The sequence below is a fragment of the Sturnira hondurensis genome, unplaced genomic scaffold (genome assembly GCF_014824575.4).
Source record: "Sturnira hondurensis isolate 20B ecotype Veracruz unplaced genomic scaffold, ASM1482457v3 Scaffold0021143, whole genome shotgun sequence".
Taxonomy (NCBI): domain Eukaryota; kingdom Metazoa; phylum Chordata; class Mammalia; order Chiroptera; family Phyllostomidae; genus Sturnira; species Sturnira hondurensis.
In genome coordinates this window covers 5,353,680-5,365,947 of record NW_028093774.1, presented here as the reverse complement: position 1 = coordinate 5,365,947, position 12,268 = coordinate 5,353,680, and the positions used below count along the sequence as shown (strand labels likewise).

General features: G+C 58.7%; 1 protein-coding gene across 2 annotated transcripts in view; it reads right to left on the bottom strand.

Annotated features, from left to right (window-relative positions):
- SYNE3 (spectrin repeat containing nuclear envelope family member 3) overlaps window positions 1–12,268 on the bottom strand; it is a 73,903-nt gene that overhangs the window by 9,326 nt on the left and 52,309 nt on the right. For both annotated transcript variants that reach the window (XM_037031103.1, XM_037031102.1), the window contains exons 9-17: window positions 11,662–11,844; window positions 10,564–10,707; window positions 9,621–9,755; window positions 6,456–6,617; window positions 6,125–6,297; window positions 5,597–5,732; window positions 4,016–4,177; window positions 2,333–2,482; window positions 1,251–1,289 (exon numbers count right to left, since the gene is read on the bottom strand). In XM_037031103.1, coding sequence (XP_036886998.1) covers window positions 1,251–1,289; window positions 2,333–2,482; window positions 4,016–4,177; window positions 5,597–5,732; window positions 6,125–6,297; window positions 6,456–6,617; window positions 9,621–9,755; window positions 10,564–10,707; window positions 11,662–11,844 — 1,284 coding nt within the window. The remainder of the gene's footprint in view (window positions 1–1,250; window positions 1,290–2,332; window positions 2,483–4,015; window positions 4,178–5,596; window positions 5,733–6,124; window positions 6,298–6,455; window positions 6,618–9,620; window positions 9,756–10,563; window positions 10,708–11,661; window positions 11,845–12,268) is intronic.

The following is a 12,268-nucleotide window of genomic DNA, read 5'->3' as shown; positions in this document are numbered from 1 at the left end:
GTTCTAAATTGGGGAGGAGTGGGCGGGGGGGGGGCATGGTCTTGGAGTCTCTAAAGAAGTTCCACAGGCGGCAGTTTTTGTGACTTTTAAAACTAGATAATGAAGTAAATAAGGTCCACATTAATAGTTCCATTTCACAGATGGGAAAAGTGAGCCCAAGAGGCAAAGCAAGTTGTTCCAGACCACAAAGCTGACTGGCATGGGGCCCAGAGCACAGCCTTGGTCTCGTGACCACCTTGCCCCATCCAGGGGACACCCTCTCTCCCAGATGTTCGAGGCATGACCACAATCTGGGGAACCCGGTGTGCAAAGCGTCTGGAAACAGGCTCTGCGGTGAGAGAGACCTCGAGGAGCCCAGCTGCTCTGGAGCAGTGCAGGCTGGAGGCGCATCTCTCACGGGCAATGCTTGGCAGGAAAACAACTGTGTTCCCTTGGAAAAGGGGGCCCTGGGGACATGAGTTCACACCAGGCTTCTCCAGAAGCGGGGAGACCCGCCAGGCCTCAGGGGTGCCTTCTCCAAGGCATGCGTGAGAGGCTTTGGGGTCAGAGGCCCCAGACCACTCCAGAGCCTTTGCTGACCAGCTTGTTTCTTTCTGGTTTCCTCACACTTAAAACGGAGCCTGTGCATGTCGCTGGGACAGTTAAATGAAACACCCAGCTGCAACTGGCACTGTTTGTGCCCGCAGCGGATGGCCAGCCTGCAGCATTCAGAGTAACAATGCTTATTACACATCAGGGCTGTCACTGTTGTTGCTTTGGTCCGTAGGCCCCACGGGAGTGGCTCAGAGCATGGCTCGGGGGGCATACGTGGTGACGCCTGGTAGAACCGGAAAGGCACCCTGCCCCTTCCTTGCCTGCCCCCCACTGAGCCCTGATATCTGTCTGCCACTCAGGTGGCCGCACTGTCTAGTTTGGAGTGGTCCAGGTCTCCTGGGACAGTGCTGGTTCACACCGTTCATCATGGCATGGCCGTTAAGAGCACCCCTGTTCACACCTCACCTGGTCCTGGTTTTGGATGAAAAGTCTAGCACCCCTCTCTCCTGTGACCATCAGAGCTCAGTGCTCTCTGTGCTCCCCTGGGCCTTCCTGGGGCCCAGTGCAGTGCAGCCTGAGCTGACCCTGCATAAGTATTCCTCAGACTCCACGGAACCTTCCAGAAAGCCCAGGAGTCCCACCCCCACATCACAGGCCCACCAGCCCTCCTGACGCCCTGCCCTTCAGCCTTGTGGAGCAGATGGCAGACTCCATACCTTCCGGAATCCCGTCGTCAGCCCCGGAGAACTCTGTGTCTGTTATTTTAGGGAAGGAGAGGAAAAGGGGGAAAAAACAGTTAAGTGAGTGAAACTTAAATCCCAACAGAGCCTGTAATGGAATAGTCATTTTGTCAGGGGAGCGTTTCTTTAAAACTTCTGGTCATCTGGACAGGCTGAACCAGCAGGTGATTCGATTTAATGAGCTTTTTAACGCACTTCAGGCCCAGGTGGGACTGTCTGGGAACGCCAGGGCCAAGGCAGCAGGCACGGCCGCCAGGCTGGGGCTGGGCTGTCACCTAGTGGCCGGTTTGGACATTGCGGGGCCAGCACAGAAGCTGCGGGGCTCCGCGTGCCCCCTGCTCAAGGCTGCCCCCCCAGCCTCAGTTTCCTCATCACTTCTCAGAGAATAAGAACAGTACCTCCTTTACAGGGTTTCTACGAGGACATAGCACTTAATAAAGGCTCTTATTAGCTATCACTGTTTCGTGTGAGGGGACACCGGGGCCCAATGGGGGAAAGTGCTGGCTCCAAGTCACAGCGGGTAGAGGAGGGGGGTGGGGTGGGGGGTGGGGGAGGGATCCCAGGCTCCGTCTCAGCCTCCAGCAGCGGGGTGCACACCAGTGCCAGCTCTGCCGCTGCCCAGTTCTGGGGCCGGTTCTGGGGCCTTGGGCAGGTTTGCCTTCTCAGAGCCCCAGCGCCCCGCTGGGGGCGGGGACACGACTACTCAGGCAGAGGCTGCTGTGAGGACGGGCCAGGGTGGCACCCACACAGGTTGTGGCTTAGGGGCAGCAAAGTGCTTCTCAGACATCAACTGTGACAGTGGCTGGTGCTGTCTCCAGAGCCCCGGCCTTGCAGGGTGGCAGGACAGGGAAGGGACATCTTGCCAGCCAGCAGCTAGGACCCAGCAGTCTCCCTCTCCTCTCCCTGGGGGGCCCCCTCCATCTGGTCTGTGGAGGCACAGGGCAGAGTGGATGCGAGCCCACCCAGGTTTCCCAGGTGAGCTGGGCCCAGCGTAGTCCGCCCCCTACCCCCTCTCCCCCCCACCCCTGGGCCTGGGGCCGGAGAGTCCTTAGCCCTACCAGCAGCTGGCTGCTGTCCTTGAGCTTGGACTTGTATAGCATCCACTGGTAGCGCAGATCCTCCAGCTCCTCCGAGGTCCCCCTCGCAGGCCCAAGGCGAAGCAGGTTCTCGAAGAGATGCTGACCTTCCGGTACCCGAGCCTCCAGTTCCTATGGGCAAAGGCAATGTCCTGTGCACCTGCCAGAGGGCCCAGGCAGTCCCACTTGGCAGTAGGGAGGAGCTAATTGAGTTTCACTGAGGAGCTGAAGGCCACTACTAAGAATCCCATCCTTGCAAACTCAAGCCAAGGCCAGGCCCTTGCTCTCTGCAATGTGACAGAAGGGACCCCACAAGACAGGGCCAGCTGCCCCGCTGACCTCCATGGCCACGTCCAACTCTGACAATCTACAACTGGGTCCTCCAGAGGACTTGACGTAAGAGGTGCCATGACAAAAGCTACCACTGTTGAACATCTTCCTGTTGGCATGGTGAAGCCTGGCAGAGTGATGCTGGGACTGGGACTTTTCTACTGAAATATAGCTCTGTGCCCCCCAGGGGAGCACCTTGTATCCTCAGGGTTCCTGAGACATGGTGTGACCCGGGGCTTGGAGCAGCCCCTTACGTCCAGGGTTCCCACTCTGGCTTTGGGTCCTGCTGTCCCAGGAAACTAGCTGTGTGACAAGGGCATGCTGCTTCGCTACCCAGAGCCCCCCAGAACGTGAGCTCTACAAGGGCGAGAGGGTTCACCCGGGGAACCGTAAGCCATCTCTGAGAGGGCTGGCATTGGCTGGCGGCGGCAGGAGGCGGGAGGGGTGGCTGAGTGGGAGGTAGGAGGAGGGCAGGAGGGGCATCCTGGTCGTGGTGAAGCAGGAGACTGGACCACGCCTCTCACTGAGAGTAAAATATTAAAAACAATAAAAGGCATTACAGATGCAGAACTATGTCATAAAAAAAAGAAAAGAAAGAAAAAGAAACCTGAGGTTTGACTACAAAAAAAAATAGCAGGCAGTAAAGAGTTCACAAGAGAGCGAGGCACCTTGGGCCGAAAGCAGGGCGAGGGTGAAGCCCCGAGAAGCAGCCCAGGGTGCAGGCCCGCTCTGCCAACAGGACATGGGCCAGTCTGGAAGAAATCGTGGCGAAGCTGAGCCGCTTTCGGCAGCCCCTCAGAGCCCTGGACTCGAAGGTCAAAGTCTGGGCTCTGTGGAGGCAGAGACCGAAAGCCCTTCCCTCCTCGGCTGAGACCCGGGTCTCCACAATTAAGGTCAAAAGCGGTGACCTTAATAGCCAGAGGGGAGGGGCAGGCACCAGACCTATTCAGGAGGTGGAATCAGGGGGGCTTGGTGACCACCTCCAGGTGGGAGTGGAAGAGAAAGATTGGGGGCAGGCAGGCTGCCCCGCTGAGCTCGCCCCCATGGCCAGGCCCCAGACCCTTGAGTTCGATAAAGAGGTGCCTTTTGAAGTCACAGATTGCTGGGACGGCCTGCCACACTGCCGCACCTGAGGAGCGGTGCTGTTTCCCAGACTGGGCGCACGGAGCAGGCTGAATACGTGGACACGTAGAGATCAGTTCCTCTGGGTTACCTGAGCCAGGCCAGGTTTAAAGGCATTGTTCACACACAAGCCAGGGCTGCTCCCGAGCTAGGTCTGTGCTCCTTTTCCTGGGTGAGCTCTCTGGCGACAAGCACACGGATGGGGTCACAGACCTGCAGCTTCGTCTCTCTGGTCCTCGAGTCCTTGGCTGTGGCTGATCTCATTGCAATGGTTCTAACCAGCTTGGCATTTTCCCCCTGCAGCCACTGCTCGAAGTTTCTCAGGAGGCCGGGGAAATCTGCAGGGCCGCCTTCTGCATCCTGGGCGGGGTCTGCCTGCAGGGATGCACGGGGTGCCCAAAGCATCAGAGGAACAGCCTACATACGGGCCACATGTCCTGGGGGTCCATCTGAGGCACAGAGTGGAGGTGAGAGAGGCCCGGGGGGCAAGGAATGCCTCTACTCAATGTGGCCGCAGTGCCTAGGGCTCAGGGACATTCCTCATGGTCTCCTCCCCAGCCTCCCAGGGCAGCCCCTTTGTGCCTGACCAGGATGGTTGTAATCGCGGTCACCCTCCTGCCACTTTGTCCCCCTGCAGCTCTGTCTAGCTCACACGTCCCTTCAGCTGAGCCCTCACTTGTACACTGTGGTGGCCCCCCACGCTCCTCGATGTGGCCCGAGAGCCTCAGGCTCCGGCTCTGCGTGACTGCAGCTTGCCCTCCGAGGCCGAGCCCGAGCCCACACACATGCCACGACCCCGGCACTGTGCTCTCTCCTGGGGGTCTTTGCACACGCTGTCTCCTCTGCGTGGAATGCAGCGCCCTCCACTTCTCTCCTTGACCCCCACTCCCACTTCCTTTCTCCCCGGAGGGCTTCCCTGCCCCAGAACTGGGTCACAGTCAGTCTGCAGCAGGCTCCCACGGCATGCGGCCCCTCTGCCATTGAGGACCTGGCTTTCTGAAAACCGTCATTTCTTTGCCTGTGGGTCCCACTCCTTTGCCCCTGAAAATGTGCTCCAGGGCCCAGCAGCGGGTGGGGCCTTGTGGGAAGGCAGACTCGCGGGCCCCGCCCCAGACCTGCTGCGTCAGAGTATGAGTTTCCATGTGATCAGGGTGCGAGTTCTGACATGGTAGACTGCGCTGGGCCCAGGGTTCTCGCTGGTGGGAAGTGCCTCTGTCCTATTCGAGGCTGTGCCCAGCCTGGAGCCCCATGCTCCGAACACAGCTACCCTCCCTACATGCCTTTGGAGGGAAAATGAGAGAATGAGTGGAGTGATGGGCTGTCTTCTAAGAACAAGAAATGAATTTCTTTTCAATGTGCTTCCCTTGTAAAGGCAGCCAGGGGACAGGAGGGACAATACAATGTACTTAGGTTAGCTATCTTTACAAAATACAACCTATGGCACAAAAAATACCCATCTTCTGTGATTTCAGTTTGCAATCTGAGCCAGCAGGAAGCTTCAAACCCCCACCCTCTCCTCCCTGCAGGGCCGTGCTTCTGAGGGGTGAGGGCCTGTCTGTCCAAGGGATGCCTGGGACTTTCCCCAGGGGCCTGGGTCCGGGGTGTCTGAGTCCCTCTGTCCTGTGGCACAAGGAATGCTTGAGACACAGCAGGGCAGGCTCAGTTGAGAGAGGACACTGTCAAGTCCTGGGCTGAGCCTGTGGCCACAGGTGGGGGTAAGGAGACTCTCACCCCGCCCTTGATCACTGGACTCAGGACCTAGCCCCTCCTGGCAGCCCCGCCAGACAGACTCACCTGCCGGTGACGCCTGGAAATGGACATGGGATTCGTGGGGGTGATGAGAAACCCGGTTTTGGGGATGTTGTTGGTGAAAACCATTTTCGTCCCTGAGTCCACTTCTGTCCTCTGCAGCTGCCGGTTCCTGATGAGGCTGAGAAGACAAATTCAGCCCAGTCGACGTGGGGACGGACGTGACAGGGACTCACCGAGAAGTAACAGAATTAGGGCACGTGGCAGTGGGAGGCTACTTCCCTTCCCAGGTCTGTGCCAGTCCTTCTGGTTGGTCAGAATGTCCCCAAGGCACATGCATTTCTGGTTTCCTTCTCGAGACCCATGTCACGGCCCACAAGGTGCAGGTGCCCACTGATGCGAGTGCGGCCCAAGCCCGATGGGCTACATGCTCCTCCCAGGCCGGCCGTCTCCCTGCACCCACAGCCCCGCTGCAATGCCACAGAGTCCCGCCCCTCCATCCCAGGCACACGGAGCATTCCCCTACAGGAAGGGCGATGTCCTCAGCAGGATCGGGGCCAGGAGCCACCTCACCTCAGCAGGCTTTCCTCCTGCAGCCGCAGGGCCCGCCACGACGCTGCCAGCTCCTCCAGCTCCTCCTGGACCGCAGCTGCCCCTTCCGGAGAGGACTTTTCCATCACGAGCTGGCCATGTGCTTCGACCAGGGGCAGCCGGGCCTCTTTCTCGGGGAACTCCGCCAGCAGCTGCTGAAGGGCGCACACACACACACACACACACACGCTCACACACCTGGCGAGGTCCTGGCAGAGGTGGGGTGGGGTTGGGGGGTAGCCTCTGCCCCCCGGGGTGAGAGCTTTGGCCTGCTTTGGGGGACGCAGCATCTCCGTAGGGGAAGCCACCTTACCTCAACTTCAGCCTCGCGGGACTGGGCATCCCATGGGCCTGTGTCCCCCAGGTATGACTCCAACTTCTGAGTGACCACGGCAACCCACTGCCGCAGCTCCAGCAGCTCGTGGCTGAAGGTGCAGTGCTCCTGCACTCCCCGCTGGCACCGGTCCACAAGGCCCTGTGGCACAGCCCGCAGCCGGGGCGCCCTGAGTGCTGGCAGCGCTGAGACTGGGTCCCCCACCCTGCAGGTCCCTGGACTGTGCCAGCCCCTAGGGCTCCCATTCAGGGCCCCCTGCCCAGTAGGAACAAGAGACGCTGGTCCTCCCTTCTCCAAGGTGCAAGGAATTTACCCCAGAAAGACAGATTCTGGTGTAAAGTGCCTCTCTGCCTGCCTTACTTTCCTGCCCCAGGTCTGAGCAATCGGCTCTCTCTTCCACCACTGGTGTGGGTATAAGTTGGTGCAACCATTTGTGAAAACAGGACAATGGGTCAATTTCTCCGGAAACCGAGCATGGGTAGCCCTATGACCAAGGCTTCCAGCGCTGGGTGCCCACCCAAGGACGCAAGCACGTCTCCCCCAAAGGCAGGCGTGCGGCCTTGCCTGCAAGAGCCCCAGACCAGAAATCGCCCAGGCGCCCATCAACAGAAGGGTGGATAAACACACCGAGGTGCTGTCACCCAGTGGGACACTGGGTGACAGCAAGAATGAACAACCTACACCACAGTCTGAGGCAACGTCCCGGGTGGATTTCCAACTGTCAGGAGAGCTAGAAGCCATGACAAGAGAAAACTGTCTGACGCAGCCTGAATAACTCATACGCTCAGGCAAACCCAGCCTGTGCTGTTTCAAGTCCAAGGGCAGGGTTGCCTTCAGCTATCAGGAGTGGTGGGCGGTGACTGCAGGGACGTGAGGTGATTGCTGGGTTGGGGGCGTGGGGTTGGTAGTATTATTCTGTGCCACGGTTTGGATGCTGGTAACACAGACGTGTTCAGTTGTGAACATTTATCAAGCTGCGCACCTGGAGGGCCGTTTTTCTGTACGTGATTGGACTTGGGTGAGAAGTTTTTTAAAAGCAGTCTCGTTTTTACCCCCTGCCCTGGGTCAACCATTGCTGACCTCTCGCCCTCTTCTCTGTCTCTGTGAAGGGTGGGCTGTGGACCCGACAGGACAGACACCCCTTGTCTGCCTGGCTGCCCAGCCTGGGACTGCCTCCGTCAGCCCACCCCAGTTTGGTCAGCCCCCGGGGGCCCTCACCCCCTCTCGTGCTCAGACACCTGCCTTACACCCTTGTGATGCTCTGCAGGGCCCCCATGGGCCCCGCCTCCCTATACTCAACAGACACTGGCTGGCGCCACCGAACTCAGGGCAGGCCCACCAGCAGCTGGGACAGTGCAGGTATCTTCTGATGAGGGCCTGCTACTGACCCAAGGCTCCACTTCCCTGCATGTGCCCTGATACAGACCCCTCCTGTCTCCTGTGCTCCTGTGTCAGACTCAATGACCTTGATGGCCCCACTGCTTAGTGGGGTGCATGCCCCCCATGGGGGCAGGGAAAGCCCCTGGGCTGTTGGGGAAAGACTTATTAGAACTCGTTAGGCAGGAAAAGCACTGAGTACCACAACAATAAAGAAGGGGCACTACACGTCTTTAGAGAAGCATTTAAACAATAAAGACGTATGAGGGCATTGGAAATCACCACTTTGCAGCCCCTAATGATGCTCAGTGGGTGCTTCCTCTAATTACTCTCCCTGTCCATCTGGGTCATCGTTGGCTGTGGGCATTAAGGCTGCAGTTTGCTGTGTCTCTGGGCTCCGCGGCTGGGGAAGGACAGGGACCGCGGTTCCTGTTCCTGTGCTGCCCCTGCCTCCCCCGCAATAAATTAGCTGCTCATCGATTAAACTGAATTAAACAAATTCATCCAGACCTCAGACCTCCCTCAGGCCGGTGGGTCTCTGGGGGTAGAGCTGTGTTTTCTGAAATCACACGGGGTTTCGGACGCTGTGCCGATGGTGGGGTGGGGGTGATGCCGGCAGACACAGTGAGAGTGGGGGCACCCCCCGGCCTGCTCTGGGGGACAGCCCACATCCCGCGGGGTTCTCACGCCCCACTGATATCCATATAGGAAAGCCCCGTTTAGTAGGGTGGGAGTTCAGACTCACTCCAGTTAACGCAAAGACGAGGAGATTTTGGCAGTTTTCCTCCCAGGCCAACTTCCCAGGAGTGCGGCTATTCTAGAAGCTGGAGGAGGACCGCACGGAAAACCCCGAGGCTGGAGGCACTTGGAGGCGCCCCCCACCCTCTGCCTCCGGTGTGGCCCCCTGGGGGCACTTATGTTTTCAAAGACAGTTTAAATAACCATTCAGTGCTTCATTTTATTTCCCTTTTCTACTATAGAAAGGGCATCACACTGCATTTTTAAGTGGTAGGGGCACTTACACTCTGTCAACTTCAGGACACAGAGAGGCGGCTGTCTGAAGTATTTCTGGTTAAGCAGGGTGGGCGGGGCCGCTGGGGTGGGGAGCCCTGCCTTAGACGGAGTTTTCGTAAAGGGAGGCAGCCCAAGAGCTGGCCGCGGGCTCCGGATGCCCTGGTTACAGGTGCAGACCCAGGACCCATCTGGACGGATGTTGGGGTGCTGGCTGGAGCCTGCCTGTCAGCTTGTCCTGGGGGGAACTTTGCAGGACCCTCCATTTCCGTTCCCACTGCTCAAAAGGGAACCAGTCCTCTGGGAACCCCAGAAAGACCCAGGTGGCCAGCAGAGGGCACTGCAGACAAGGCCCGTGGCCACCAGGCTGCTGCACCTTGGAGCCCCAGCTTGGGCAGCAGCGTGATGGGCCTGCTGCCCGAGGGGCTCCTGTTAAGATCCCAAGCACTCTGTGCTGTCCTTTTTTTGGCTGCCCGCCTGGGAGATTGTGTATTTACTTGTTGGCTTCCTACTTGTCCACCTACCCACCAGAGCGTAAACCTGGGAGGGCTATCCTATTCACATGGCCCCATCCTGGGGGCCCAGAATGCTGTCTGGCATACAGGAGGCACTCAATAACTGCCCACCGAGTACATGAGGAAGGGAAACAGGGAGAGAGAAAGAGAAAGGAGAGTTGGCAGGAATGAAGGAAGAAAGGAGGAAGGGCCCATCTAGGAGGGTCAGATCCCAGGGCCTAGGGTGGGTCATGGCTCTTACCTCCAGAGACCTCTGCAGGGCTTGGCAGTCGGCAGAAAGCTGGTCCACTTCGTGCTGGTGGCTGGGGTTCCCCTGGATGAAAGGCCTGGCGGCTTCCACCTGCACCCCCAGGTCCAGCCCCTCTTCCTGCAGCCCCTACAGCAGAGGAAGCAATGAACAGGGCTGCCCTTCCTGCCTCTGGTCATGGGTGCTGACTGGGGCTAGGGACGCTGAGTGGGGGGCATGGGAGGCGGTACTGGAACAGCGGGTCCCTGACCCGCGGCTGCACCTTGAGGCCACCTGATGGGCCCACTCTCGGGAATGGGGAGAGCTCTCAAACGAGATGAAAATACGCTGAGATGCCATGAGAGCGAACTGCGGGACACACAGCCGGACTCTCACTGGGTGGTCATCTCACGCTAGGAAGACCCCCATCCCGGCTGTGGTCTGAAAGCCCCAGATGCTCCATCTGTGGTGTCTTCCAAAGCACACGTGTGGGGGGTGAGTGCAGGGATGAGCTGAGCTTGGGCTGTGAGATGCAGCTGCTAAAAGCTGGCCAGCTCCTCATCCAGCCGACACCCATCAGTGCACTGCGGCATCCCGCCCACGAGTGCACTGGAACGCTGATTCTTGAGGCCCCGGTGGGTTTATCTAACTGAAGGCCTCTGGACTCGTTAGGACACTATTAGCAACTTTAAAAACAAGAGTGATGCCAGACTTTGAACCACGGACAGCTTATCAGTTTTCTAAGCTTGAGAGTCAGCATCTTGGAGGTGCCAAGGGCCCCGCTGAGGCCAGGAACCTTTGGGTCAGGCAGCAGAGATGGAAGATCAGATCTCAGCACAGGCCCAGGTGTCTGGCTGGGGCCGGAGGCTGCTTTGCCAGTTACTGCTAAGGAGGGGCGCTGCTCCAGGTGCAGCTGGGCTCCTGAGCAGAGGGGACTTGGGCCCCACAGGCCCCTTACCTGCAACCTTGAGAGCTGGGCCTGTTTCGCAGGAAGGTTCCGTTGAAACCCGTTCTCGGCTCGGACCCTGACTTGTAGGCCTAAGAGCTTCTCCTGCAGGGGCTTGAAAGCAGCCCTGAAGTCCGTGTGCTGCGCGAGCAAGCTCTGGAGAGACGCAGAATGGGCAGCACCCAAATTGAGAGCCTCCTCGCAACCCAGCTGTTTTCTCCAGCATTCTCCCCGCTCGTTCATGCTCACCCAGGCATCACCGCCTCCAGGAAGCCTTCCCAGAGCTCTTGAGATGGTTGAATGCCCCTCCTCAGAGTCACCAAAGTATCCTCACCTACAGCTGTTCTGCCCACTAGCACAGGGGCTGGCAGACTACATCCGTACCACACACCCCTTTTGTTAAAAACGTTTTATTGGACCCCCCCCCACTAACGTGAAGTCATTCTCATGGTACTGTGGCGGAGGGGGGAGGCTGCAGTGGAGCGCATCTGCCTGCAAACCCTGGAACGCTTGCCGCTGGGGTCAGCGAGGTCAGCGAGGTCATGGCCGTGAACTCTCGGCAGGTGCCCGGCCCCTCATCGGAGCCCCACAGACCACAGCTATCATCACCATCATCTTCACCATTGCCATCACCGTCCTCAGCATCACTGGACATGCAGCAAACATTTGTAACACGAATGAGCTGTCCGCAGCATGCCCCGTTTTATCTCAATTTCGTGTAGTCACATTTAGAAACGTGTTGCTGATCAACATAGTTTCCAATTAACTGCTGGTTCAAAGCTTAAATTTTTTTCTCTGCGCTTTTTATTTGACACTCCCTAGCTGTCTGTGAAAGACAGTTCTGTGACTAGAGAGGAGAAAGGGGACTTCCGGGCAGGGTCAGGGGCAGACGGATGGCCAGGAGCCCAGTTGGAAGGATTGCACAACAATCCCGCCCAGTTTAGAGACAAGCAACCGGGGATTGTGGGGCCAGAGGGACGTGCCCAGGGCCACATGGAGGCACGTGGTGGAGCTGAGATTGGAAGGGAGGGCTGCCCGGCCCGGAAGGGGTGGCCCTGTCCTCCGGCCAGGCCCCAGTGCCAGTGCCGGGCAGGCAGCGGCGGGGCTCACCTGCAGCTTGCTTTTCCTTTGCAGAAGGCTGTTGTGTAGCAGGTCTCTGTCCCTCACAGAACTTGCCACCTGCTCCAGGAGGGCCGCTGCCCTGTCCTGGCCACAGATGCTGCCCAGCAGGTCCTTTTTCAGCTGCAGCATGGTCAGCTGCTGCTTCAGGCGGGAGCTCTCCATCAGGGCTGCCTGTGGAGGGAGACAGGTCACCATCAGCCACAGAGCAGGACAGCGCGGGACAGAGCCGAGAGCCCCCGCCAGAAACACACACCTGTTCTGTCGCTACTGCCCAGTGGCTGTGCCTTTGTGCTGGGCCCCAAGGCAGCGGCAAACCTGAGGAACAGGCTGGCAGGAATGCACTGAGGAGGCCCTGAATTTCAGGGTCACCTCGATTCCTTTCTTGCCCCTGACATCCATCTTATTGTCAAAGCCTGAGTAGGAATTCTACCGTCTACATGTCTTGGAAATCATCTCCTGTCCATCCCCACTGCCATTGGCTGTGGGCACCCTCAGCCTCACTCACCTGGGCCATAGCAGCTTGTAGCCACCTGCTGGCTTCCGCCACTCCCAGCACCAACTGTGCCCACAGTTGAAGGTGAACCCAACCAAACCA